The sequence below is a fragment of the Sebastes fasciatus genome, chromosome 2, assembly GCF_043250625.1.
Source record: "Sebastes fasciatus isolate fSebFas1 chromosome 2, fSebFas1.pri, whole genome shotgun sequence".
Classification (NCBI taxonomy): Eukaryota; Metazoa; Chordata; class Actinopteri; order Perciformes; family Sebastidae; genus Sebastes; species Sebastes fasciatus.
The window spans coordinates 42,707,764-42,731,235 of record NC_133796.1 but is presented as its reverse complement, the minus strand read 5'-3'; the positions used below and the strand labels follow the sequence as shown (position 1 = coordinate 42,731,235).

At 41.0% G+C, this 23,472-nt stretch overlaps 1 protein-coding gene across 1 annotated transcript; it reads left to right on the top strand.

Annotated features, from left to right (window-relative positions):
- Positions 1–23,034, top strand: ero1a (endoplasmic reticulum oxidoreductase 1 alpha). Its single transcript, XM_074624331.1, has 15 exons — positions 1–305; positions 7,926–8,045; positions 8,624–8,707; positions 10,134–10,175; positions 11,584–11,660; positions 11,804–11,877; positions 13,357–13,477; positions 18,202–18,263; positions 18,369–18,395; positions 18,746–18,838; positions 19,933–20,179; positions 20,996–21,065; positions 21,683–21,769; positions 21,915–22,051; positions 22,572–23,034. Exons 1-15 carry the CDS (start codon positions 237–239, stop codon positions 22,630–22,632), a joined length of 1,371 nt encoding a protein of 456 aa, XP_074480432.1. The 5' UTR covers positions 1–236; the 3' UTR covers positions 22,633–23,034.
- Positions 23,035–23,472: the final 438 nt, after the last annotated feature.

Here is a 23,472-nt window from a genome sequence, read left to right as displayed (position 1 = left end):
ACGTAGTACACGTAGCGGACTGAATGAGGAAATACCAGGAAGTAGAAGTTGGCATGAGATCACCGCCTCCACCCAGATCCTCCTGTTGAACTCCACCAGAGAGTCAGTCTTTCGTCTTCTGTTCTTCTGTTCATCGCCTACAGACCTACAGACAGTGTGCTGCTGGTGGAGTCTCCTCTTCTGTTCATCGCCTAGAGACAGTCTGCTGCTGGTGGAGTTTTCAGACGGAGGTCGGTATGAAGCTGGTGGTCCTCGTGCTCCTCCTCCAGGTGCCCAGATGTGCAGACAGCAGGTGCTTCTGTCAGGTGAGCGACTGTCCCTCACTGCACAAACCTGATATTTGATTTGAATCAGCATATTCAGTATTCTGCATGTAGTTTCTGTTGTAATGTTACTTTAAGTGTTGAATTGAAGACGTCCAGCTGCTAGAGCAGTTCAAAGAAGCCTAAAACATCACATGTATGTGTTGTATGTGTGGTATGTGGTTAGTGATGCATGATTTTTAAAGGTTCTCTGTACCATATTCAGAGCATTAATATATTATCAACAACTATTGTCTACGTAAAGATACAGAGGAGTAATGTCTACCTGAGCAGAGAATGAAGTCTCTCTCCCTCTGTGTGTGATGTAATCTGAGCTTCTCCTCGCTATGTTGACATCGCCAGCCGGCTGCCACTTGCTTTTTAGTGCATGTTCGTGCATGTGAACGTGCCCCACTGGCTGGTTAATCGCCGCTCTGCACTGCTCTTAAACAGTGGTTACAGCCATCCCGACTGACAGCGTCGTCGTAGCGCCTACCCTCCAGTTCCCCCTCAGGTTAGCACCGTTAGCTCTATCAGGATTGTTGCTGTTGTTTTCAGTGTAAGCGCTGTTAGCACTGTTAGCTGCAAGCCACCGGCTCAGCCGTCGCCATGTTGAGAGCTGTGCAGAGGCAATAGATATGCTCCCAATCTTTTATGATTTTATTTCATTATTATTATTAATTACATGATGAATATTACCATGCTTTGTTGAATACTCAATTCTGATTGGTCTATCACAGCGTTCTACGACACTGTTGCTACAGACCGTTGCTATGGACGCAGTTCTGATCTCAGACTCTGTAAAATTATTGATTTCTTAAGTAAGTAACTGTGTAATTAGCGGAATAATGTACAGCTAGCCGGTCATTGTTGTTTATTTCACAACAATGACCAGCTAGCTGTACATTATCCCTTACATATCTTTACATAGACAATAATTGTTTGCTGCTATATTTGGGAGTATTCGGCTATATTATCTGAATATCGTTAAGAGAACCTTTAAGTAAAAGTAGTAATAACACGGTGTAGAAATACTCTGTTACATGTAAAAGTCCTGCATTCCAAATCTGACTTAAGTAAAAGTGCAAAAGTACTAGCATCAAAATATTATTTAAGTACCAAAAGTAAAAGTACGCATTATGCAGAATGGCCCATTTCAAATTAATAATATAGACTATTACAGGATTATAATTATTGATGCATGAGTGTGTTCACTTTAATGTTGCAGCTGGTAAAGGTGGAGCTCATTTTGATTACAATATAATGCCTCTGAGATGTAGTGGGGTAGATGTATAAAGTAGCATGAAAAGGAAATACTCAAGTAAAGTACAAGTACCTCTAAATTGTACTTAAGTACAGTACTTGAGTAAATGCACTTTTCACCAATGCAAATATTGTATTTTACTCCACTACTTATCTGACAGCTTTAGTTACTTTACTAATTAATTTGTGCCAACAAAACATATGAAAATGTACAAGAAACAATTAAACAATTAATTGATTCACAGAAAATCAATTTGAAACTATTTTAATAACCGTTTTTCATGCAAAAATGCAAAAACAGTTCTCGGTTCCAGCTTTTCAAATGTGAAGATTTGCTGCTTCTGCTTTTAATTATTTAAATTTATTTTGAATCATTTTGAGGTTGGGACCATAAGTTGGACAAAACACGCATTGTGAAGGTGTCACTTTCATTCATTCATTCAAAGCCTATCGCTCCTTTGTGGAGCATAGGCTGTTGACCACAGTCCGCCAGAGTCTTCTGTCCTGGGCTTCCTCTCCAGCTGTTTCCATGTCAGCTCGCTCTGTTTGATGTTCGTGTCAAGGTCTCTGCGCCAGATGTTCTTGGGCCGGCCTCTTTTGCCTTGTGGGTTCCATCTAAGGGCCCGCCTGGTGATGCTGGTACCCGGTTTCCGGAGAGTGTTGCCAATCCATCCCCATCTCCTTCTCCTGATCTCTTCTTCAACAGGTTTCTGACCTGTTCACTGCCAAAGATCATTGTTGCTGATGGTATCTGGCCAGTGGATGTTTAAGATCCGCCTCATGCAGTTGTTTATGAATGTTTGTACATTTGTTATTGTGGGCTTGGTTGTCCTCCACGTCTCTGAACCATAGAGGAGTATTGGTTTGATGTTAGAGTTGAAAAGTCTGAGCTTTGTCCGCCGGCTGACTTCTTTGGAGCTCCAGATGTTCTTTAGTTGTATGAATGAAGCCCTTGCCTTGCCGATTCTGGCTCTGACATCTGCATCCGTTCCGCCCTGCTTATTGATGACACTACCGAGGTATGTAAAGGCTTCTGCTTCTTCAAGTGTTGTTCCCTCCAAGGTCACTGAGACTCCGCTGGTTGTGTTGACCTTGAGGACTTTACTTTTCCCTTTATGGATGTTGAGGCCTATTTGTGATGATGTGTATGCCAGTATTTTTGTCTTTTCTTGCATCTGTTGTTGACTGTGAGACAGCAAAGCCAGGTCATCAGCAAAGTCTAAGTCGTCTAGTTGTGTTGTGAGTGTCCACTGGATCCCGTTTCTCCTCTGTGCTGTTGTGGTCTTCATTATCCAATCGATAGCCAGGAGGAAGAGGAAAGGGGACAATAGACAGCCTTGCCTGACGCCGGTCTTCACTTGGAAGCTTCTGGTGAGCTGTCCTCCATGGATAACTCTGCAGGTCATCCCTGCGTAAGAGTTCCTGATTATGTTGACCATTTTTTCTGGAATGCCATGGTATCGAAGCAGTTTCCAGAGAATGCTTCTGTCAACGCTTCTCATACTCTATGAAGTTGATGTACAGCGGAGAATTCCATTCCAATGACTGTTCAACTATGATGCGATCTGGTCCACGCATGATCTATTCTGCCGGGGTCCACGGCTTTCTTTATTCGTTCCAGGAGAATTCTGTTGAATATCTTTCCTGGCACTGAGAGAAGCATGATTCCTCTGTAGTTAGAGCATTTGCTCAGGTCTCCTTTCTTGGGGAGCTTGACCAGATAGCCAGTCTGTTGGTACTTCCTCCTTCTCCCAGATCTTCTGAAACAGTGGGTGCAGCATCTCTACCGAGGTTTCCATGTCTGCCTTCAGCGCCTCTGCCGGAATGTTGTCTGGTCCTGCTGCCTTGTTGTTCCTCAATTGTGTGATGGCCTTTTTTTTTTTTTAAAGTTATTTTTTGGGGGCATTTTTTAAGTATTTTATTGATAGGACAGTGGATAGAGTCTTGGAAAGGGGGAGAGAGAGAGATGACATGCGGATCACAGGCTGGATTCGAACCTGGGTCCACCGCGGCTAGGACTGAGCCTTGGCCATACATGGGCGCTCGCTCTACCGACTGAGCTAACCAGCCGCCCGTGTGATGGCCTTTTTAATTTCCATCTTGGTGGGTTTCCACAATTGATGGGCAAATCCGTCTCCGCAGGTTGAATGTCTGGAGGGTTAGGTGGTTATCGGTCTGTTCAGGAGTTCTTCAAAGTGTTCTGCCCATCTCTCCTGTTGTTGTTAAGTTCTGTGATCGTCTTCCCTTCCTTGTCTTTCACTGGTCGCTCTGTCTGTCTGGTCGTGCTGGACAGCTTCTTGGTGGTGTCGTACAGCTCTTTCATGTTTCCTTTTGCTGACGCCTCTTCCACTTCTTTAGCCAAGGTTGTCGATGTAATTTCTCTTGTCCTTCTTCGCACTTTTCTTTACCTTTCTGTTGACCTCTGTGTATTCTTGGTGGGCTTCTGCCCTGGTTGTTCTTTTACGACAGTTGATCTCTGCCTTCTTCTGTCTTCTCTCTTCTATCTTGTGTAGAGTTTCTGCTGATATCCACTCTTTCTGCTGGCACTTCTTTAGTCCGATTACTTCCTGACATGTTGTTGTGACGGACTCTCTTATCTTTTCCCATTGGTCTTGCATGTCTTCTTCCATGCTCGGATTTCGCAATACCTGGAATCTGTTCTTCAGATTCAGCGTGTACTCCTCCCTTTTCTGTGTCTCTTCCAAAAGGCGGACGTTGAACTTCTGTGTCTTTGTTGTTGTTTCCATCCAGTGCTTCTTCAGTTTCAGCTTCAGAGTGGCAACTAGCAGGTGGTGATCTGATGCTATGTTTGCTCCTCTCCTCACCCGTAGGTCCTGAAGTGATCTCCTGAACTTCCTGGTTATACAGAAGTGGTCGATCTGGTTCTCTGTCACGCCATCTGGCCTCAGATCCCCACGACACCTCTGCTGATGGGCTGGTTGCCCACTACAACGACACTATATCCAGCAGCCTTGACTCACTTGACCCCCTCAAAACCCGGACAGTCTCCTACACCCGTCCCGCCCCCTGGTTCACCACTGAACTCCGCACCCAAAAGACCACCGGCCGTCAACTGAAGAGGTACAAAAGATCTGGCCTCACTGTCCACTTTGAGGCTTATAAAGAGCATGTGAGGGCCTACAAAGTAGCTATCTCCCAGGCCAAAACACACTACTACTCCACCCTCATTGCCAACCAACAAAACCACCCCAGAATGCTGTTCACCACCATCAACCGGCTACTTCGCCCCCCTCGATCCCCCCCTTCCCTCAGGTGCCCCCGACCTCTGCACTAAGTTCCTGGACTTTTTCCAGGATAAAGTTGAGTCCATACATCAGCAGCTCTTGGCGCCTGCCCACCTCCCTCCACACACACCTCAGCCACTGGGCGTGGCTCCCATGGCTGTTCGCCTGCCTCAGTGCTCCCTCTCCTCCTTCTCCCCTGTATGTGCTCCTCAGGTCGCCAAGTTGGTCACTAAGGCCAAAGCCTCCACCTGTTCTCTGGACCCCATGCCCACAGCCTTGGTCAAGGCTTGTTTACCTGCCCTGTGCCCCATTATGGTGAACATCATCAACTCCTCCTTGGCATCTGGTTTGGTACCCTACAGCCTCAAGACGGCCTCAGTCACTCCCATCCTCAAAAAAACAGGTCTGGACCGGGATGACTGCAACAACTACCGACCGATCTCCAACCTTCCTTTCCTGAGCAAAATTCTGGAAAGAGCAGTGGCCGCCCAACTCCATCAACATATGGCCAACCATGAGCTCTATGAAACCTTTCAATCTGGTTTCAGACCACACCACAGCACATAGACCACCCTCATCAAAATCACGAATGACCTCCTCATCGCTGCCGATTCTGGTCACATCAGCATCCTCATCCTCCTGGACCTCTCAGCCGCCTTGGACACAGTCTCCCACACCATCCTCCTCACCCGCCTATCTGACTACCTTGGCCTCACTGGTTCAGCTCTCTCCTGGTTTCAGTCCTACCTCACAAACAGAAAACAGTTTGTCATCATCAGAGACTCCAGTTCCACCCCAGCCCCAGTCAACCATGGTGTACCTCAAGGCTCTGTGCTGGGACCCATCCTCTTCACCATCTACATGCTCCCCCTTGGTCAGATCATCCGCCACCACGGTCTCAGTTTTCACTCATATGCTGACGACACACAACTGTATCTTAGCAACAAACCATCCACCCAGCTCCCCCCAGTCACTTGTAAACTGCCTGCATGCAATAAAAATCTGGATGTCATCTAACTTCCCAAAGCTCAACAGCAACAAAACCGAGCTCATGGTTGTGGCACCCAAGACCCTGCTCCCAAAGGTTGGAGATCTACACCTGGACATTGACGGCTGTTCTTTCTCCCCATCTTCGGAAGTCCGCAACCTGGGTGTCATCCTGGACCCATCTCTCTCATTCCAGTCTCACATCAGGTTCATCACCAAATCCGCCTTCTTCCACCTAAAAAACATCTCACTTCTCCGGCAATCACTCTGACTCTGTGGCAGAAACCCTCATCCATGCTTTCGTCACCTTCCGTTTGGACTACTGCAATGGAGTTTTGTCCGGGGTTCCTAGCAAAGCCCTGGACAGGCTCCAGTATGTGCAAAACTCAGCTGCCAGGGTTCTCACCCGCACCAAGCCCTGGCAGCACATCACCCCCACCCTCATCCACCTCCATTGGCTCCCGGTCAAGTCCCGCATCAACTACAAAATCCTCCTCCTCACCTACAAATCCCTCAACGCCCTGGCTCCTCAGTACCTATCTGACCTCCACCACACCTACATACAGTCCCGGAACCTGAGATCCTCAGGCACGGGTCAGCTCTCCATCCCCCACACAAGACTGCGAACTTTTGGGGACAGAGCTTTCAGTGTGACAGCCCCCACCCTCTGGAACTCTCTCCCCATAGAGATCCGCAACGCACCATCTCTGGACACCTTCAAAAGACTTCTCAAAACCCACCTCTTCACCAAGGCCTATGGCCTCTAGCTACTGCTATGTTCCATTGTTGTGTTTATTTATGTCTTTGTTAAGCGTCCTTGGGTTTCTAGAAAGGCGCTATATAAATCCAAGTTATTATTATTATTATTATTATTAGAGTAGCAGCTCTCCTGTCATCAGTCTTTGTTGTCCAGATTGAATCCATCTTGTCTCACTGATTCCCAACAGGTCTAGGTTGTATCTATTCATTTCTGCTGCTACTTGCATGGTCTTTCCGGTTTCATACATGGTCCTAACGTTCCACGTTCCAATCCGGATGTCCCTGGTTGACAGGAGGGGTTTCGGCTCTGTGACTTCCTTAACTTTGTGGCTTTAATCACACAGCATCATATTTCCTCTTGATGAGGAACCCTCCTCTACCAGGATTTGATTCTGTCTTTCTGTTGTCAACGTTTCTGTAGCATATCGTTTTTTTACAAGTTGGGGTTGCTAGCCCCAAGCCTAACCTTCCACCATTTCTGGCTTCTGGTGTGTTTTGGAGTTGGTTTGTTAGTCCTCTCCCCTAACTTATTGTCTTCCAGGTAATGGATTACAGTCTCATACCACGTGAGGCCAGACAGGCTTTGGGTCGTGTACAAGCTGTCTCGGCACGTCAAACCCAACCAACTCCTGCTACTGTGTAGGTGTCACTTTGGTAACACGATATATAAGTACTCTGTTACAAGTAAAAGTCATGCATTTAAAATCAAGTAAACAAGTATTATAATCAAAATGTACTTAAAGTATCAAAAGTTAAAGTACTTGTTGTGTCAATAATATTATATTATCATATTATAGTTTATTAGATTATTAATACTGATGATAGTTTTAATTATCTTACACAGTGAAGTTTGGTAGTTTAGTCCAGTGGTTCCCAACCTAGGGGTTGGGCCACTCTAAAGGGTCACCAGATAAATCTGAGGGGTCGTGAGATGATGATCATGGGAGAGGAAAGATCATCATCAACTCGTAGTCGTGACAATGGAGCTGAACTAGCCCAACCACTTGTTTCATCTTTAACTAATTGAATTTTAAAGATGGTCGTGTTTTTTTATGTAAATGTAATTGTAGAGGAGTAGAAGTATAAAGTAGCATAAAATGGAAATACTTAAGTAAAGTACAAGTACCTGAAATGTGTACTTAAGTAGGCTACAATACTTTTAAATAAATAAATAAAAGTACTTTCCATCACTGCCAGTAATTCAGTGCACTAGTAACAAAGAGGGAATTCATTCACCTTATATTACATGAATACATTTTCCTAAATACCTTGTTACAAGAGTTCAACAGACAACAATAAAGTCACCTCAGTTTCTCTGAAATAAATGTTCAGAAGATGAGAAGTTGTTTGTGTTTTCTATCTGACGAAGCTCACAGGAGATCTGGACGACTGTGCTTGTGATGTGGAAACTATCGACGGCTTCAACAACGACCAGCTGTTCCCCAAACTTCAGACTCTGCTGGAGTCGGACTACTTCAGGTTCTACAAGGTGAGCTGACCTGATGGACAACACACACACACACACAAACACACACGCAAACACACACACACACACACACACACACACACACACACACAAACACGGACGCTCATTGACATAATGTATTCCCCAGCAGAAAAAATAGAGTAATTTATATGCTCAAAAAAATATATGTTTTTAAATATATAAATACATATATGCAGAAATAAATATACAAATACATTTAGATTTTATTTATCTTTATATTTCCACATATATTTTCTTCTTCTTTTACAGATTTATACTTTTTTATGGCACTCCTATGACTCCCTAGCCCTTTACCCTAGTACCTTAACCATCACAACTAAATGCCTAACCCCAACCTTTACCCTTACCATAACCTAAACCTAATTCTAACCTGAACCTTAAAACAAAGCCTGAACCCTGAAACAGGTCTTAGAAGGTCTGTCCTCTTTCTAAAAAAGTCCTCACTCTCAAGATCTAAAACTGGAACTGGTTCTCACAAAGATACATGTACAAGTAGACAGACAAACAGATATTAACTGGTGTGTTGCTAAGGACTTTGTGTTGGACTCGATCCTCTGCAGGTGAACCTGAACAAGGCGTGTCCGTTCTGGACGGTGAGCAGTCACTGTGGTCTGAAGGACTGTGCTGTGAAGCCCTGCTCACCTGTGAGTTCCTCCTCTCATCTCATCTACCTGTAGTGTATACATAAAAACAAAGTTCGGAAACTTGTGTTTGGTCGATTATTTCTCTGTTGTTACAATGCTAATGGTCATTGTATTTTACATGGTTGGAAAGCCTGTTTATTTACCTTCACAATGATGTCCAACTTGTAAGGATCATGCATTTGTGGGATGAGCAGCACAGCTGATTATGTGGGTAGCGCCCAAGAAAAATTTGCCAAAATGCTCCGTCAATGGTAAACAGTGTATTCTCCTGTTGGTATTGACTCTTGTTTTGATTTGTTTGGTGGATTGGATGATTGAACTCTCTATCAGTAACAAGGAACAAACAAGACATATTGGCAATTTTACACTTTATTCATTTAATACACCGTCAGGAGCCTCAGTAGCGGTGGAAGATCCATACGCAGCCACAACAGCCTGACACCTCCTCCTCATGCTGGTCACCAACCTGGTCACACGTTGCTGTGGGATGGCGTTCCATTCCTCAACCAGGATTCGTTGCAGGTCAGCCAGCGTGGTTGTGTTGGTCACTCTAACACGTACAGCACGCCCAAGCTGATCCTACAAGTGTTGAATTGGGTTGAGGTCTGGACTCTTGGCAGGCCGTTCCATTCTCTCTACTCCCACATTGTGGAGGTAGTCTGTGATAACCCTGGCTCTGTGGGGGTGAGCGTTGTCATCTTGGAGGATGAAGTTAGGTGCCAGATTGTGGAGATACGGGATCGCCACTGGCTTCAGAATCTCATCCCGATATCTCACTGCATTGAGATGGCCTTCAATGATAACTAGTCTTGTTTTGCCAGTGAGGGAGATGCCGCCCCACACCATGACACTGCCCCAACCAAAAGCTGTTACTCCATCAGCAGAGCGTTCTCCACGTCGTCTCCATACTTTGACCCTGCCATCCAACTTTCGCAGACAGACCTGGACTCATCACTGAACATGACATTCCCCCACATGTTCAGGTTCCATTGTCTGTGTTGTCGACACCAGCGCAAATGGGCCTGACGGTGAAGGGCAGTCATTGCAGGCTTCCTGGTAGCCTTATGAGAATACACTGTTTACCATTGGCAGAGCATTTTGGCAAATTTTTCTTGGGCGCTACCCACATAATCAGCTGTGCTGCTCATCCCACAAATGCATGATCCTTACAAGTTGGACATCATTGTGAAGGTAAATAAACAGGCTTTCCAACGATGTAAAATACAATGCCAATTAGCATTGTAACAACAGAGAAATAATCCACCAAACACAAGTTTCCGAACTTTGTTTTTCCAGTTTATATATATATATATATATATATATATATGTATATATATATATATATATATATATATACATGTATATACACATACATATATAAGTGTATTAACACCAGACTCACTAAAACTCTGCTCTCCGCTCACAGAACGAAGTACCAGAGGGGATCAGATCCTCCTCCCACAACAAGGTGAGTCAGTCAAGATCAGCTGTTTGTGTTGCTAGGCAACAGCTTGGGTCCATATTTACTTCCTGTCAGCTGTCATTCACATACAACAGGGAATAAACTGGGACACATGGTGCCTTCAAATGAAACTCGTGATCTCTTGCTCACAACATGGGAAGTCGTGTACACGATATGCTTGACATTCAAGTGGTTAAGTTGTGAGAACACCGCTGCTAAGCAACTGCAATATTAACGTTACTGTCGGCATCTACAAGCCACAGAGGCTAACAATTGGCACAAGAGGCTAAAAATAGCACGCTAGCAGGCCTGTAACAAAATGCAGGAAATGCAAAGACATAATGAAAAAGATGAGGCCGTTGGGAATATCAACATTTTCCTCAGACATATTATAAAATTACCAAAAGAAACAATATACGACTAAAATTACAATATATTAACTTATTCTGCAATGAAAAATTAACTTCCATCGCCTCCACCATTTCTAACAATGTCAACAAACATGTCACAACTCATAAACTCTGAGCTTTCAGAAACTTTCCACTTACAAGGTCGTAAATACCACAAGGAGGGGGGGGGGGGGCTTTCATAGGGACTTTTCTGATGAACACTGTAAACACAACCTCATTTGAAGGCAACAATATTTGTTTACATTTACAACTTTGAAATTATCAATAGGAGGAGGTAAAATAACATGTTTTTTGGGGTTATAAAATACAAAAGTATTTTTTGGCACACTATAATCCATTTTGGGATTACTAATTCTGAGTAAACTATAAAATATTTCGGGAAAAAATTGTTATTAATAATTATTATAATTAAAACAAATAAACTAAACTCCAGAATTTAAAGGCACTATAGAAACGTTTGGTTTTACAACAAATGACTAACTTGGGGGACGCTATAATAATTGCTGTACATAAGGGATTTGGGGTCCTTTTAACACATTTTTGGGATTATGAAGAAATAACATTTTTTAAGGCACTTGGATTATAGCAAGTAACAATTCCTGAGAGTTTAACACTTGTGATTTGTGGGCACTAATATTTGGATGTTATTGGATATATATAAATGATAAGCTAATACTGGGACATTTTAAAATTTAAAAATGTTAGAGTTGTAAAAAGTGCTGCATGCAATCATTGAAAAGACTTTCAAAGTGTTCAACAAGTTTAATGCTTTGCACATAATCAGAATCACCACATTAGTACATCACATCTTCAGTTTAGTTATGTCCTACTGTAGTGTGTTAACAAGTTTTATTCCATTAATGCGTGTGTGTGTGTGTGTGTGTGTGTGTGTGTGTGTGTGTGTGTGTGTACGTGTATGTGAGTGTGCGTGCGTGCGTGTGTGTGTGTGTGTGCGTGTGTGTACGTGTGTGTGTGTGTGTGTGTGTGTGTGTGTGTGTATTCAGTATTCAGCAGAAGCTATCGAGCGGCCGGTTGAGTGTGAGCAGACGGAGCATCTCGGAGCTGTAGATGTTTCTTTAAGGCGAGTCAAGATAATATGAGATCACTGTTAAACAATAAAGACAATACACAAATGAATACTTTAAAATACTGGTCATGTACTGTAAAGTTCATGTGTAATAAAATATAATAATAGAGTCAAGATTTCTCTGTTTTGGTTTCCAGTGACGAGACCAGAGAGGCTCTGCTCCGCTGGAGGAAACACGACGATGAGGCGGAACGCTTCTGCGTGGTCGACGGTACTTTTCAATCCATCAGCTGAGCAAAAGATGACTTGAATCAATACACTTGACGCCATATCCCATTTCTAAAAGTATAAAGTATAGTTACCAACAAATGAAAAACACAGACCTGCTGATCGACACCTTTCAGGTTTATACTCCCAGAAGTTATCCTCCATTTTTGTTTTTGATTTGTGGTCAGAATACATAATGGTTTTAGTAAGATAAAAAATAAAATGAAAACAATTTAGGGAACACAATGGTGCAACTACATCATGTTTTAACGAAAATAATCGAAAGAAAGATAGAACTGAAAATGGATAAATATAAATGTAGAGAATAGATCATTTTGTAGGGAACGTAAGAGGTAAAAATGCATGATATTTTAGATATTTTAGGGAACACAGTTTAATATTTTTTTTTAAGTATATTAAATTATTAGGGAACAGAATCGAAAGAATATATTGTCTTTCCTCTCGGGAACATGATGATAAAATACATATTTTAAACAAAATATAAATGGAAAGAATACATACTTTTTTAAGAAAAACATAACTGATAGAGAAAAAATTGCAAACATACTGTAATGTAAGTTATATTTTTAGGGAACATGATGAAAAGTATATAAAATTATTAGGGAACATAGTCAAAACAATATATAATTGTTTTAAAGGAAACAAGGATAAAATACATATTTCTTTACAAAATATAAATGGAAAGAAAAAATACATTTTTAGGGAATGTGATGATAAAATTGAGCTTATTTTAAGGAGCATAATGTTAATAATCTTTTATTTGAAGGAAAACAACAGAGTAAAAAATGCTTTGTGAACATAAGGAGTATTTTTGGGGAACATCATAAAATGTTAAATTATTAGGAAACAGAATTGAAAGTATATATAATCTTTCCTTTGGGGAACGTGAGGATAAAATACATGTTTTCGGAAATATCAATGGAAAGAATACATGTATTTGAAGAAAAGCATAAGAGAGAGAGAAAAACTGTAATGTAAGAAATATTTTTAGGGAACATGATGAAAGGTATATTAGATTATTAGGGAACATAAGAAAAGAATATATAATCTTTTTTTAAGGAAACATGGGGATGAAGTACATGGAAAGAATAAATACATTTTTAGGAAATGTTCATTATTATTATTATTATAATTGTTATTATTTTAAGGTGCATAATGTTAAGAATCTATACATTTTGGGAAAACAGAGAGTAAAAAATGATTTGCGAACATAAGGAGTATTTTTAGGGAACATGATAAAAAGCATATACTGTATAAAATCAATAATGTCTAATTTGTAGGTGATGTGATGGAACACAGATAAATATTATATATTAACTTATTATAACGCTACAGTTGTCTGCTAGTGTCTAAATCTTCCTTCACCTTTAACTTTAGTTTTCTTTAGTTGTGATTACACTCGGCTGATCAGCTGAAGTCGTAGTAGTGACTCACAGCTGACTGAAGTGCTGCTGTCTCCCAGACGAGGACTCTCCGGACTCCCAGTACGTGGACCTGCTGCTGAACCCAGAGCGCTTCACGGGCTACAGAGGACCAGAGGCCTGGCAGATCTGGAACAGCATCTACGAGGAGAACTGCTTCAAGTAAACACTCACAATATAAAACTAGTACAGCTCAGAGTAGAGCATGATCTTTACATTTTGACCTTTCGTATTTTACATAACGCACTTCCACCTGAAAAGAGTTCAAACAAGAGTCTAGTGGTGAAAAGTAAAGTAAAGTACATTTACTCAAGTACTGTACTTCAGTACATATTTGAGATACTTGCACTTTGCAACATGTTATGGTTCCAGCTTATAAATGTGAACATTTTCTGTTTTTCCTTTTAATAATGTTAATGTATTAGTAATAATGTTGAGGTTTGGACTGTTGGTTGGACTGTTGGTGTCACTTTCAGCTCTGGGTAATTGTGAAGGCATTTCTCACTATTTTCACTTTTTTTAGAAACAAAACAATCAATTAATTAAAGGAACAGTTTGTAACATTTCAGGGGATCTATGAGCAGAAATGGAGTATAATATTCATAACTATGTTTTCATTAGTGTATAATCACCTGAAACTAAGAATCATTGTGTTTCTGTTAGCTTAGAATGAGTCCTTCATAGATAGATAGATAGATAGATAGATAGATAGATAGATAGTAACTTTATTAATCCCGAGGGAAATTCAAGTTTCCAGCATCACAGTTCCATAGTGCAAAAACATGTTAGTAAAACGGCAGTAAAAAAGTTATTAGTGCAAAGTACAAAGTACAAAAAAATATACCAGATATAAAAATACAAGATGATGAAGAAAACTGTTAAAACTGAATATAGTGCAGAGTAACAGCTGTGATACACGACTATTAAAAAAAGTGAATATAGTGCAGAAGAGGCTGTTAAAAGTGAGTATAGTGCATTATTATCTGTCCTGCAGACCGTCCTCCTTTGTCCCCCCCCCCCCCCCCCCCTCCCTAGAGAGGTGTTGTACAGTTTGATGGCTCGGGGGACAAAGGACTTCCTGAGTCTGTCTGTGGAGCACTTGGGGAGCAGCAGCCTGCCGCTAAACGAGCTCCTCTGTTTGGTGATGACGGCGTGCAGAGGATGGCTGGCGTTGTCCAGTATGGCCAGCAGTCTGTTGAGTGTTCTTTCCTCTGCCACCGTCACCAGAGAGTCGAGCTCCATGTCGACCACAGAGCCGGCCCGCCTGATCAGCTTGTCCAGCCTCGAGGTGTCCCTCTTAGTTGTGCTGCCCCCCCAGCACACCACAGCGTAGAAAAGGACGCTGGCGACCACAGATTGGTAAAACATCCAATCATATCTACATAGGGAGCGGGTCCTCTTCACAGAGTCCTCCATGTTGCTCCTCCATGTTTCTACAGTAGCCCAGAACGGACAAACCAAACTCTGGCTCTAGAGAGAGACTTTTACGTTACCTGAAGGCCACCGTAGTTCTCCAACACGCTTGTGAAACTGTGGTAACGTGAGCCACAGAGTGTAAAACCGTGGTACCGCCAGCTGCCGTCTGACTTCTGTTGCTCCTAAAGTAGTGTTATTATGGTTTGTATGACCTCTGAGCGAGGAGAACGGCGTTAGCACAGTTTTGCACTCAGCGGCTCACGTTACCGCGGTCTTGGAAAGGAAGGAGTGAGCGGAGGGGTATTCAGTTGGTTGCAATCTACAACCACACCACTAGATGCCACTAAATCTTACTCACTGTCCCTTTCAGTACGTATTTATTTTGTACGTACTTGTACTTTACTTGAATATTTTCTTCTCATGTATTTTCTACTGCTACCCCACTACATTTCAGAGGGCAATATTGTGCTTTTTATTCCAATACATTTATCTGACAGCTTTAGTACCTTTTTTTGCACACAAAACATATGAAAAGGTACAAGATCAGCTGAAACAATCAGTCAATTAATTAACTGACAGTGAATTAAAAATTACATGGCAAATATTTAGATGAAGCTATTAGTTGTTTTAATGCAAAAAATATGAAAATATTTTATAAGATAATCCATCCATCCTTCCATCCTTCCATCCATAAGAAAGTACAACATAACAAATTAAATCAAAGCTGCAAGCAGCGATGAACGGGCCCTCGCCCCCGCGGGCACGTCTGGGGAACGTGCACGTCGGGGTACCCGCTGTTGTGCATTCCCATGAAAGTCGGACACCGCACGCAACAGTTAGAGTTTATTTTCTGCTTGGAGCGTGTGGCTGGGACTCTTATAAAACATGTCAAATTTGGGGAAGATTGGACAATGTATAGTCAATTTACAACAACTTCCTGTTTCCTGGAGGGGGCGCTATGACTATCACGCAAAATACCACGTATATGTCTTCAGGCCGGGACTCTTATCCAGCTTGTGAAATTTGGGGCAGATCAATTAATTTTGTCCAAACGATGGCCTTCCACGCGTTAGGGGGCGCTATAGAGCCCGCTTAAGATAATTAACCTAATCGCTGTACGTTCACGTAAAGTTCACAGGTGTCCATCTTTTTGCCAACTTTCATGAGTTTTCGGGTATACCAAGGCATGTTCAAAGTCTAAAAGATATAAGGGGGCGCTAGAGAGCCAAAATGCCACGCCCAAGCAAAATTTCACCACTTAATCAAAGTAATTACTAGTTTGGATGTGCGTGTAAAGTTTCATGAGTTTTGGTGCATCCTAAAGTCCTCAAACATGTGTTTGTAAATTTTAAAATCACGCAGGAAATCCAAGACGGCTGACTTCCTGTTGGCCGAAAAAATCTCAAAAATATTTAACACGAACTTCAAGACGTATGCAATAAAATACTTGAATTTCGTGAAGATCGAAGAAACTTTCCCTGAAAAACTGCCTATATTAGGGGGCGCTATCTCGCCCGCTGGCGACACCCGAGCCCAATCACTCCAGAACATTGAATTTCCCACCAGTTCTGATGCATATTTCACTTTTCATGAGTTTTTGGGGATGGGAAAGGCCTCAAAAACGCGATATTCCAGCAGAAAAAGAATAATAATCCTTAGAAAAACAATAGGTTTCCTTGCACTTCAGTGTCAGGACACCGTTGGGTCCTGGCACTTTCGTGCTCGGACCCTAATTAAGAAATGAAAGGAGGAAAAGTTCAACGGTGAGCAGGAGCTGCTGTAATAGCACTTGTGTGCTGATGTCATCATAATTACAGAAACCTGGCTTAGTAAATCTATCTCTGATAGGGACATTATGTTAAGCGGCTATAAGGTTTATCGTTCTGACCAACCAAAGAGGGGGGGTGGTGTAGCTATTTATATCAAGAATAAACTTCACACCAGTAGTCTGATCTCTCAATCTGTTACTAAACAGTTTGAAATGTTGGCTTTAAAACTTGAAGTAGCCAAGGTTCACCACATCACTATTGTTGACTGCTATAGACCGCCCTCTGCTGTTGGTGATGCTTTACCAAACTTAATGCACCTTTGGAGTGATATTGTTTTAGTTGGTGATTTAAACTGGGACTGGTTATCTTCTGTATCTGATGATTTCAAGAGTAAATGTAATTCTTTAAATCTTACTCAGTTAATTGATTCCCCCACTCGACCAAATCCCAAATGTCCCAACAAATCCGCTCTTATCGACCTTTTTTTAACAAATGCGCCTCATAAATATTCACATGTAGGTGTCTTTGCCAATGATTTGAGTGACCACTGCTTATTGGCTCCTTTACTGCCAAGCAGCTGAAATATAGAGTGATATTGTGCTTTTAGCTGACGTGTGTCGCCTCACTGTTTTGACCGATGCTCCTTCATGTCTATGTAAAGCGAGCACAAGTGTGAGCCCGACGCTGACTTTAGTTGACTTAACGGCCACAGGCGTCGCTGTTAACAAGACATTTCTGATTCTTACATAGAGTCCCTTTAATAATGTTAATATTATATATATTATATGTTAATGTATTAGTAATAATGTTGAGGTTTGGACTGTTGGTTGGACAAAACAAACATTGTGAAGGTCATTGTGACGGCATTTGTCACTATTTTTACAAACCAAACAATCAATCGATTAAAGGGACTCTATGTAAGAATGCAACATTTATTTCTGAACAAACGTCCACTGTACATTCACTAGATATTCTCAGAGCTAAACTAACTCTTCTGCAGTGTGGAGTGAGCACGCATGCACGTGAGAGTGGAGCGAAATAGCGTGAACGAGCACGGTGTGTGAGTGAAGGCAGGCAGAGGAGCAGAGTACAGCAGAGACTCTGGTCCTGGAGACCAAAGCCACGGTCTCCCCCGCGTCCTCCGACCGCGGCCAACACTGTTTAACAGACGGGCTTCACTAAATACAACCAAGAGGTTTTGGTGCTTCACTGTAATTTGTGTTGGAGTCTGAGTCTCAACAGCGTAGACACACGCGAACGCGCATGGGACACCGACCAGCAATGATTTATCAGTGTAAGAAGTTACAAACAGTCCCTTTAACAGAAAAAACAATCAGCAGATTAATCCATAATGAAAATAATCATTTGTTAATAGTTAAAAATGATCTCAAACTCAACCAACAACAACAGTAAAATCCTTCTGTTACATTAATACATGAACCTAATGATAGAATATATAATAGTATAATAGTCACTGGGGACATTTTTATACTTTTAATACTTTAAGTACATTTTCCTGATTATACTTAAATACTTTTACTTAAATAACATTTTAAGTGCAGGACTATTTTCACAGTTTTCACAGTGTTGTATTAGTATTTTGACTTTAGTAAAAGATCTGAATACTTCCTCCACCACTGCTGAGAGTTCAGAAGATGTTGATGATGAGTTCATCACTCTCCCTTAACTTCCCTCTCGCAGGCCGTACTCGATCAAGCGACCGCTAATTCCCAACTCTTTCCACAGCAGCTCAGGAAATGAAGGTAAGAGGTTCTTTACTGTTACATCTCACCATGATTCACTTCATTCAGACTGTCAGTTTAGTTCTGTTTGTGTCTGACAACAACATTGTGATTATTTATTTACAGCGAAGACCTTCTACAGCTGGCTGGAAGGTGAGCTGACAGTGGCGGGCTCAGGCTGTCTGAGCATGTGCCTGAGGGGCAGGGGCGAAAAAAATAAAAAGGGCACCAGCGGCACACGGTGGGGCACGAGCGTGCAGAAAGTTTTCTAGCACATAGGGCCACTTATATAGCACTGCATCATGGTTTCTAAATTTGTCATCATTTAAGGGCATTCCAGGGGGCACTTTATCATGTTTTATCTACCATAGGGGCACCCATGGGCACTTTTGCTGTGGTTTGTTTGAACATGGGGGCACAAAGGGGGATGGTCACCCTGGCGTTTCACCTGAAGACAGAAAAGATGTTTTTTCTCAACTGTCTTCTCTGTTTGTGTCTGTCAGGTCAGTGTGTAGAGAAGAGGGCTTTCTACCGGCTCATCTCTGGCCTCCACGCCAGCATCAACATACACCTGAGCGCCAGATACCTCTTGGATGGTGAGACACTTCATTCAGTCATTTATTCTCACCCCTGATTCATGAAGGAAAACAAGTCAGCAACAGGACAGAAAAAGACTGAATGTTTGTAGTTTATTATGTAAATTCTTCAAAAATAACTGATTGTTCTCAATTAATAGCTAAATAATGGACTTTTCTCTATTGATCTGTACTTATTTTTACTTCTGAATAAGAATAGAAGTAAAAATAGAAACACATTTTATTTACTGTTCTCCATCTGTTATTCATTCTGCTCTATAATGTTATTTTTCTGTAAATGTTGTGTCAGTTTTGAAATGTCTATATACAATTTCATATTAAATAGAGCTATATATAAATAGATTTTATTATTTATTTTTGTTCATTTACTTTTTTCCCCCCTTATAACACATATAAAAACAGACTTAAATCATTTCTGAGTTTTTTATCATTTTGCAAGAAAATATGATTTATCTTTTTAAATTATATTGTATTATATTATATCATATCATATCATATCATATCATATCATATTATATCATATCATATCATATCATATTATTTTGCAAGAAAATATGATTGTTCTGCCTTAATTATATTATATTATATTATATTTCTAGTTTAAGATAAGATAAACCTTTATTGATGCAGTAGCACAAGGACAGAAATAAGTACAGATGAATAGGGAAAGAAAAAAATAATAATAAGAGGTATATAAAACTTAAATAAGAATAGAAGTAAAAATAGAAACTAGAAAAGAGCAATTAAATATAACATTTCGAGATAAAAGTGGCACATTTACAGTTATTGCTCTCTTTTTTTGCAGGTTATTTTTTATTTTAGTTAAAGTTTCCTGTGAAATCTGTACTTAATAATTAAGTTTGTGAAGAGAATAATGTTGGGAGCAGCTTATAAATTATGTCCAGTGACATTTCTTCACTTCTAATTAGTGTAGTTTCTTGTGCTGCTTTCATATTTATTGTATAACTCGACAGGTTGTTGTGACTTCCCTCTGCACTAGTCTTCCTGTCTTGATTCAGACCAAACAACACTGTCTTTCCTTAGCTGTGTTGTTATTTGCATCACTCCTAACCCTCCTTCTCTCTTTCCTTCAGACAGCTGGTTCCAGAAGAAGTGGGGTCACAACGTGTCGGAGTTCAGACAGCGTTTTGATTCGGAGCAGACGGACGGCGAGGGGCCCAAGAGGCTCCGCAATCTCTACTTTCTGTTCCTGATCGAGCTGCGAGCGCTGGCCAAAGCTCTGCCCTTCTTCCAGCAGCCGTCAGTCCATCTGTTTACCGGCAGACCGGAGGAGGACTGGAGGCACAAACAGCTGCTGCTGCACATCCTGCAGCTGACCCGGTCAGTCTGAGGCCTGATACCGACTCCAGAACTGAGCCGGTGTCAGTCTGAGGCCTGATACCGACTCCAGAACTGAGCAGGTGTCAGTCTGAGGCCTGATACCGACTCCAGAACTGAGCAGGTGTCAGTCTGAGGCCTGATACCGACTCCAGAACTGAGCCGGTGTCAATCTGACGCCTGATACCGGTACCAGAACTGAGCCGGTGTCAGTCTGAGGCCTGATTCCGACTGCGGAACTGAGCCGGTGTCAGTCTGAGGCCTGGTACCGACTCCAGAACTGAGCCGGTGTCAGTCTGAGGCCTGATACCGGCACCGGAACTGAGCCGGTGTCAGTCTGAGGCCTGATGCCGACTCCGGAACTGAGCCGGTGTCAGTCTGAGGCCTGATACCGGCACCAGAACTATGATTGTTCTGCCTTAATTATATTATATTATATTATATTTCTAGTTTAAGATAAGATAAACCTTTATTGATGCAGTAGCACAAGGACAGAAATAAATACAGATGAATAGAGAAAGTAAAAAAAAAAGAGGTATATAAAACTTATATAAGAATATAAGTAAAAATAGAAACTATACAAGAGCAATTAAAGACAAATTACAAAATAAAAGTGACAAATTTATAGCTATTTCTCTCCTTTTTTTGTCCTCTGAAATCTTTGCTTTATAGTACACTTTATAAAGGTACTTATGATGGGAGCAAGCTATAGATTATAATTATTAATGTCTTAATTTCTCATTAATGTAGTTTCTTGTGCTGCTGTCATATTTATTGTACAGTATAACCTGGTAGTTTGTTGTGACTTTCCTCTTCCAGATCTTTCCCTCTACACTTTGATGAGACGTCTCTGTTTGCTGGAGATGAAAAGGAAGCAGCCAAACTGAAGGTCAGCAACCATTTCTAAACTCTTTAGAAATAAAGTGACTTACAGTTTGATGACTTCTTAATCAAAGAGAATACAACAGAATTTATAAAGCAAGGATGATTCCCAGTTTTTATGAGCAGGTCTTTGTGGACATGACAAGACTATTAAAGCTCTTATAAATTAAAATGAGACTCCTCTTGTTCCTTTTTTCACTAAATAAAAGAAGAAAAAAAAAATAAAGGACTAGTTCACCCTCTAATTCAAATTCAGGCATTATCTACACACCCCCAGTTGAAAGTAAAAAAAAAGCATGTTGCAAAGTGTTTTGGAGCCAATAATTCCAGAAAGTGTGATAGATATCATAGATTCAGATTCAGCAGTTGAGAGAAATGTAATGTCTTCATTGCTTGGATCTGTAAAAGATTTATCAACAGAAAGCATTTAGATGTTGTGCAAACTTTTATTAGAATATTGACTGAAGTTGCATTGAATCAATCAAATAATTTGAGTTTAACTGCACTGTAACACGGAGAAATTAATAGGAATTAAGAAAGCAGTAACGTGACAAAGTACACTCAGGTCTAGCCTGTTTTTCTTTTGTTCTAAAACTAATTATAACATATCTCTTTGGCCTTTAGGAGGACGTCAGACTGGCCTTCCTCAACATCTCCAGGATCATGGACTGTGTGGGCTGCTTCAAGTGTCGGCTGTGGGGGAAACTGCAGGCCAGTCATTAATACGAGAGTTATAGTAATGATGTACATAAAGGTGCAGTCAAATCATTATATGTTGCAATCATTATATGTTGCATTCTGATTTGCTCCCCTCTCTCTCTCTCTCTCTCTCTCTCTCTCTCTCTCTCGTCACCAGACTCAGGGATTAGGAACAGCACTAAAGATTTTGTTTTCAGAGCGACAAATTGAAGCTCTGCCCTCGTCCAGCGTCCAGCGACCCAGTTTCCAGCTCAGCCGACAGGAGATCGTTTCCCTGCTCAACGCCTTTGGAAGGTCAGAGAGTCCCTCGGCATCATATATGAAATGTGAAAACTGCAAAATTTCATATTATATCCTGGAGTTAATGGCAGTGAGAATATATTGGCCAAAATTCATATTTCTTTTACTGTACAACAACATGAAATACTCCTCTTACTGAGATTGATTCTGATCAGGTCTACTTTGCTGTTTGCTTTCTCAATGCTTAAGATGCTCTTAGTGAAATTCAACACTTCCTGCAGATTTTTCACAATAAAACAAACATTCCAGTAAAAACAAAGGATTACACCCCCTGAACAGGTGGTGGGCTTTTAATATAAAATAGATGCAGCAACAGCAAAGTAACAAGTTAAAGGAGAGCAGATCAGAAAACATAAAATACTTTAAAAGACATGTCTCTAATGAAGGCCTAAATACTTTTTTTTGTATAATACAATACATACAATTCTTGATATAATACATGTGTACACATACAAATACATAATACACACCCCACCCAAAGAGATAACAGTTTTCTTTATGAAATGTCCTGCAGGATTTCTACAAGTATCAGAGAGCTGAAGAACTTCAGATCGCTGTTATCAGAGGAGCGTTGACGAAGTGGAGGTCGACTCTTCAGTTTCAGTCCTGCTGAATTTATCATTTAAACCTCCATCAGTTTAACCTGAAGTGGCAGAGGTGGAAGACGTACTCAGATATTTAACTTGGGTAAAAGTGGCAATATTGCAGTGTAAAATTGCTCTGTTACAAGTAAAAGTCCTGCATTCAAAATCTTATTCAAGTACAAAAAGTACAAAAGTATTAGCATAAAAAAATACTTAAGTACCAAAAGCAAAAGTATCAATTATGCAGAATGCCCCATTTCAGAATAATTTATATTATTGGATTATAATTATTGATGCGTTAATTTGTTCATCACTTTAATGTTGCAGCTGGTAAAGTTGGAGCTAATTTTAACTGATTTTGTATACTGCTGGGTAGTTTAACCTAGAATATTAGCCTATATCACAATTTATTAGTTGATTTATATTTTAATTGATAATCTAAATCTGTAAAGTAAGCATAAAATGTAAAATAAATGTTAAGTATAAATACCTAAAAATTTTACTTAAAGGTCACATATTATACTCCATTTAAACTAGTTATTATAGGTCTCAGACACCTCCAAACCATGTCTCTGAAGTTTTTTTTTCCAAAAAACAATCAGATCATGCATTCCAGCATGTCTCTATAACCTCTGTTTCCAAAAGTGCTGATTTCTGTGTCTGTAGCCTCTGTCTCCTCCCACTCTGCTCTGATTGGTCAGCGTTTTCTGTCAATCAAACGTCCTCAACAACACAGCGTCACCCTCCCCGCTCCCCTCGCGGCCTGAGAGCAGGGAGAGAGAGGAGTGGAGAGAGAGGAGCTAGAATAGAGCTTATAAACCACTTTAAAGT

Coding starts and splice junctions, on each gene's coding strand:
- ero1a (XM_074624331.1), top strand. CDS start 237: ATGAAGCTGGTGGTCCTCGTGCTCCTCCTCCAGGTGCCCAGATGTGCA. Junction 10,176..11,583: donor GATCCTCCTCCCACAACAAG/GTGAGTCAGTCA, acceptor GTGTGTATTCAG/TATTCAGCAGAAGCTATCGA. Junction 18,264..18,368: donor CAGCAGCTCAGGAAATGAAG/GTAAGAGGTTCT, acceptor ATTTATTTACAG/CGAAGACCTTCTACAGCTGG.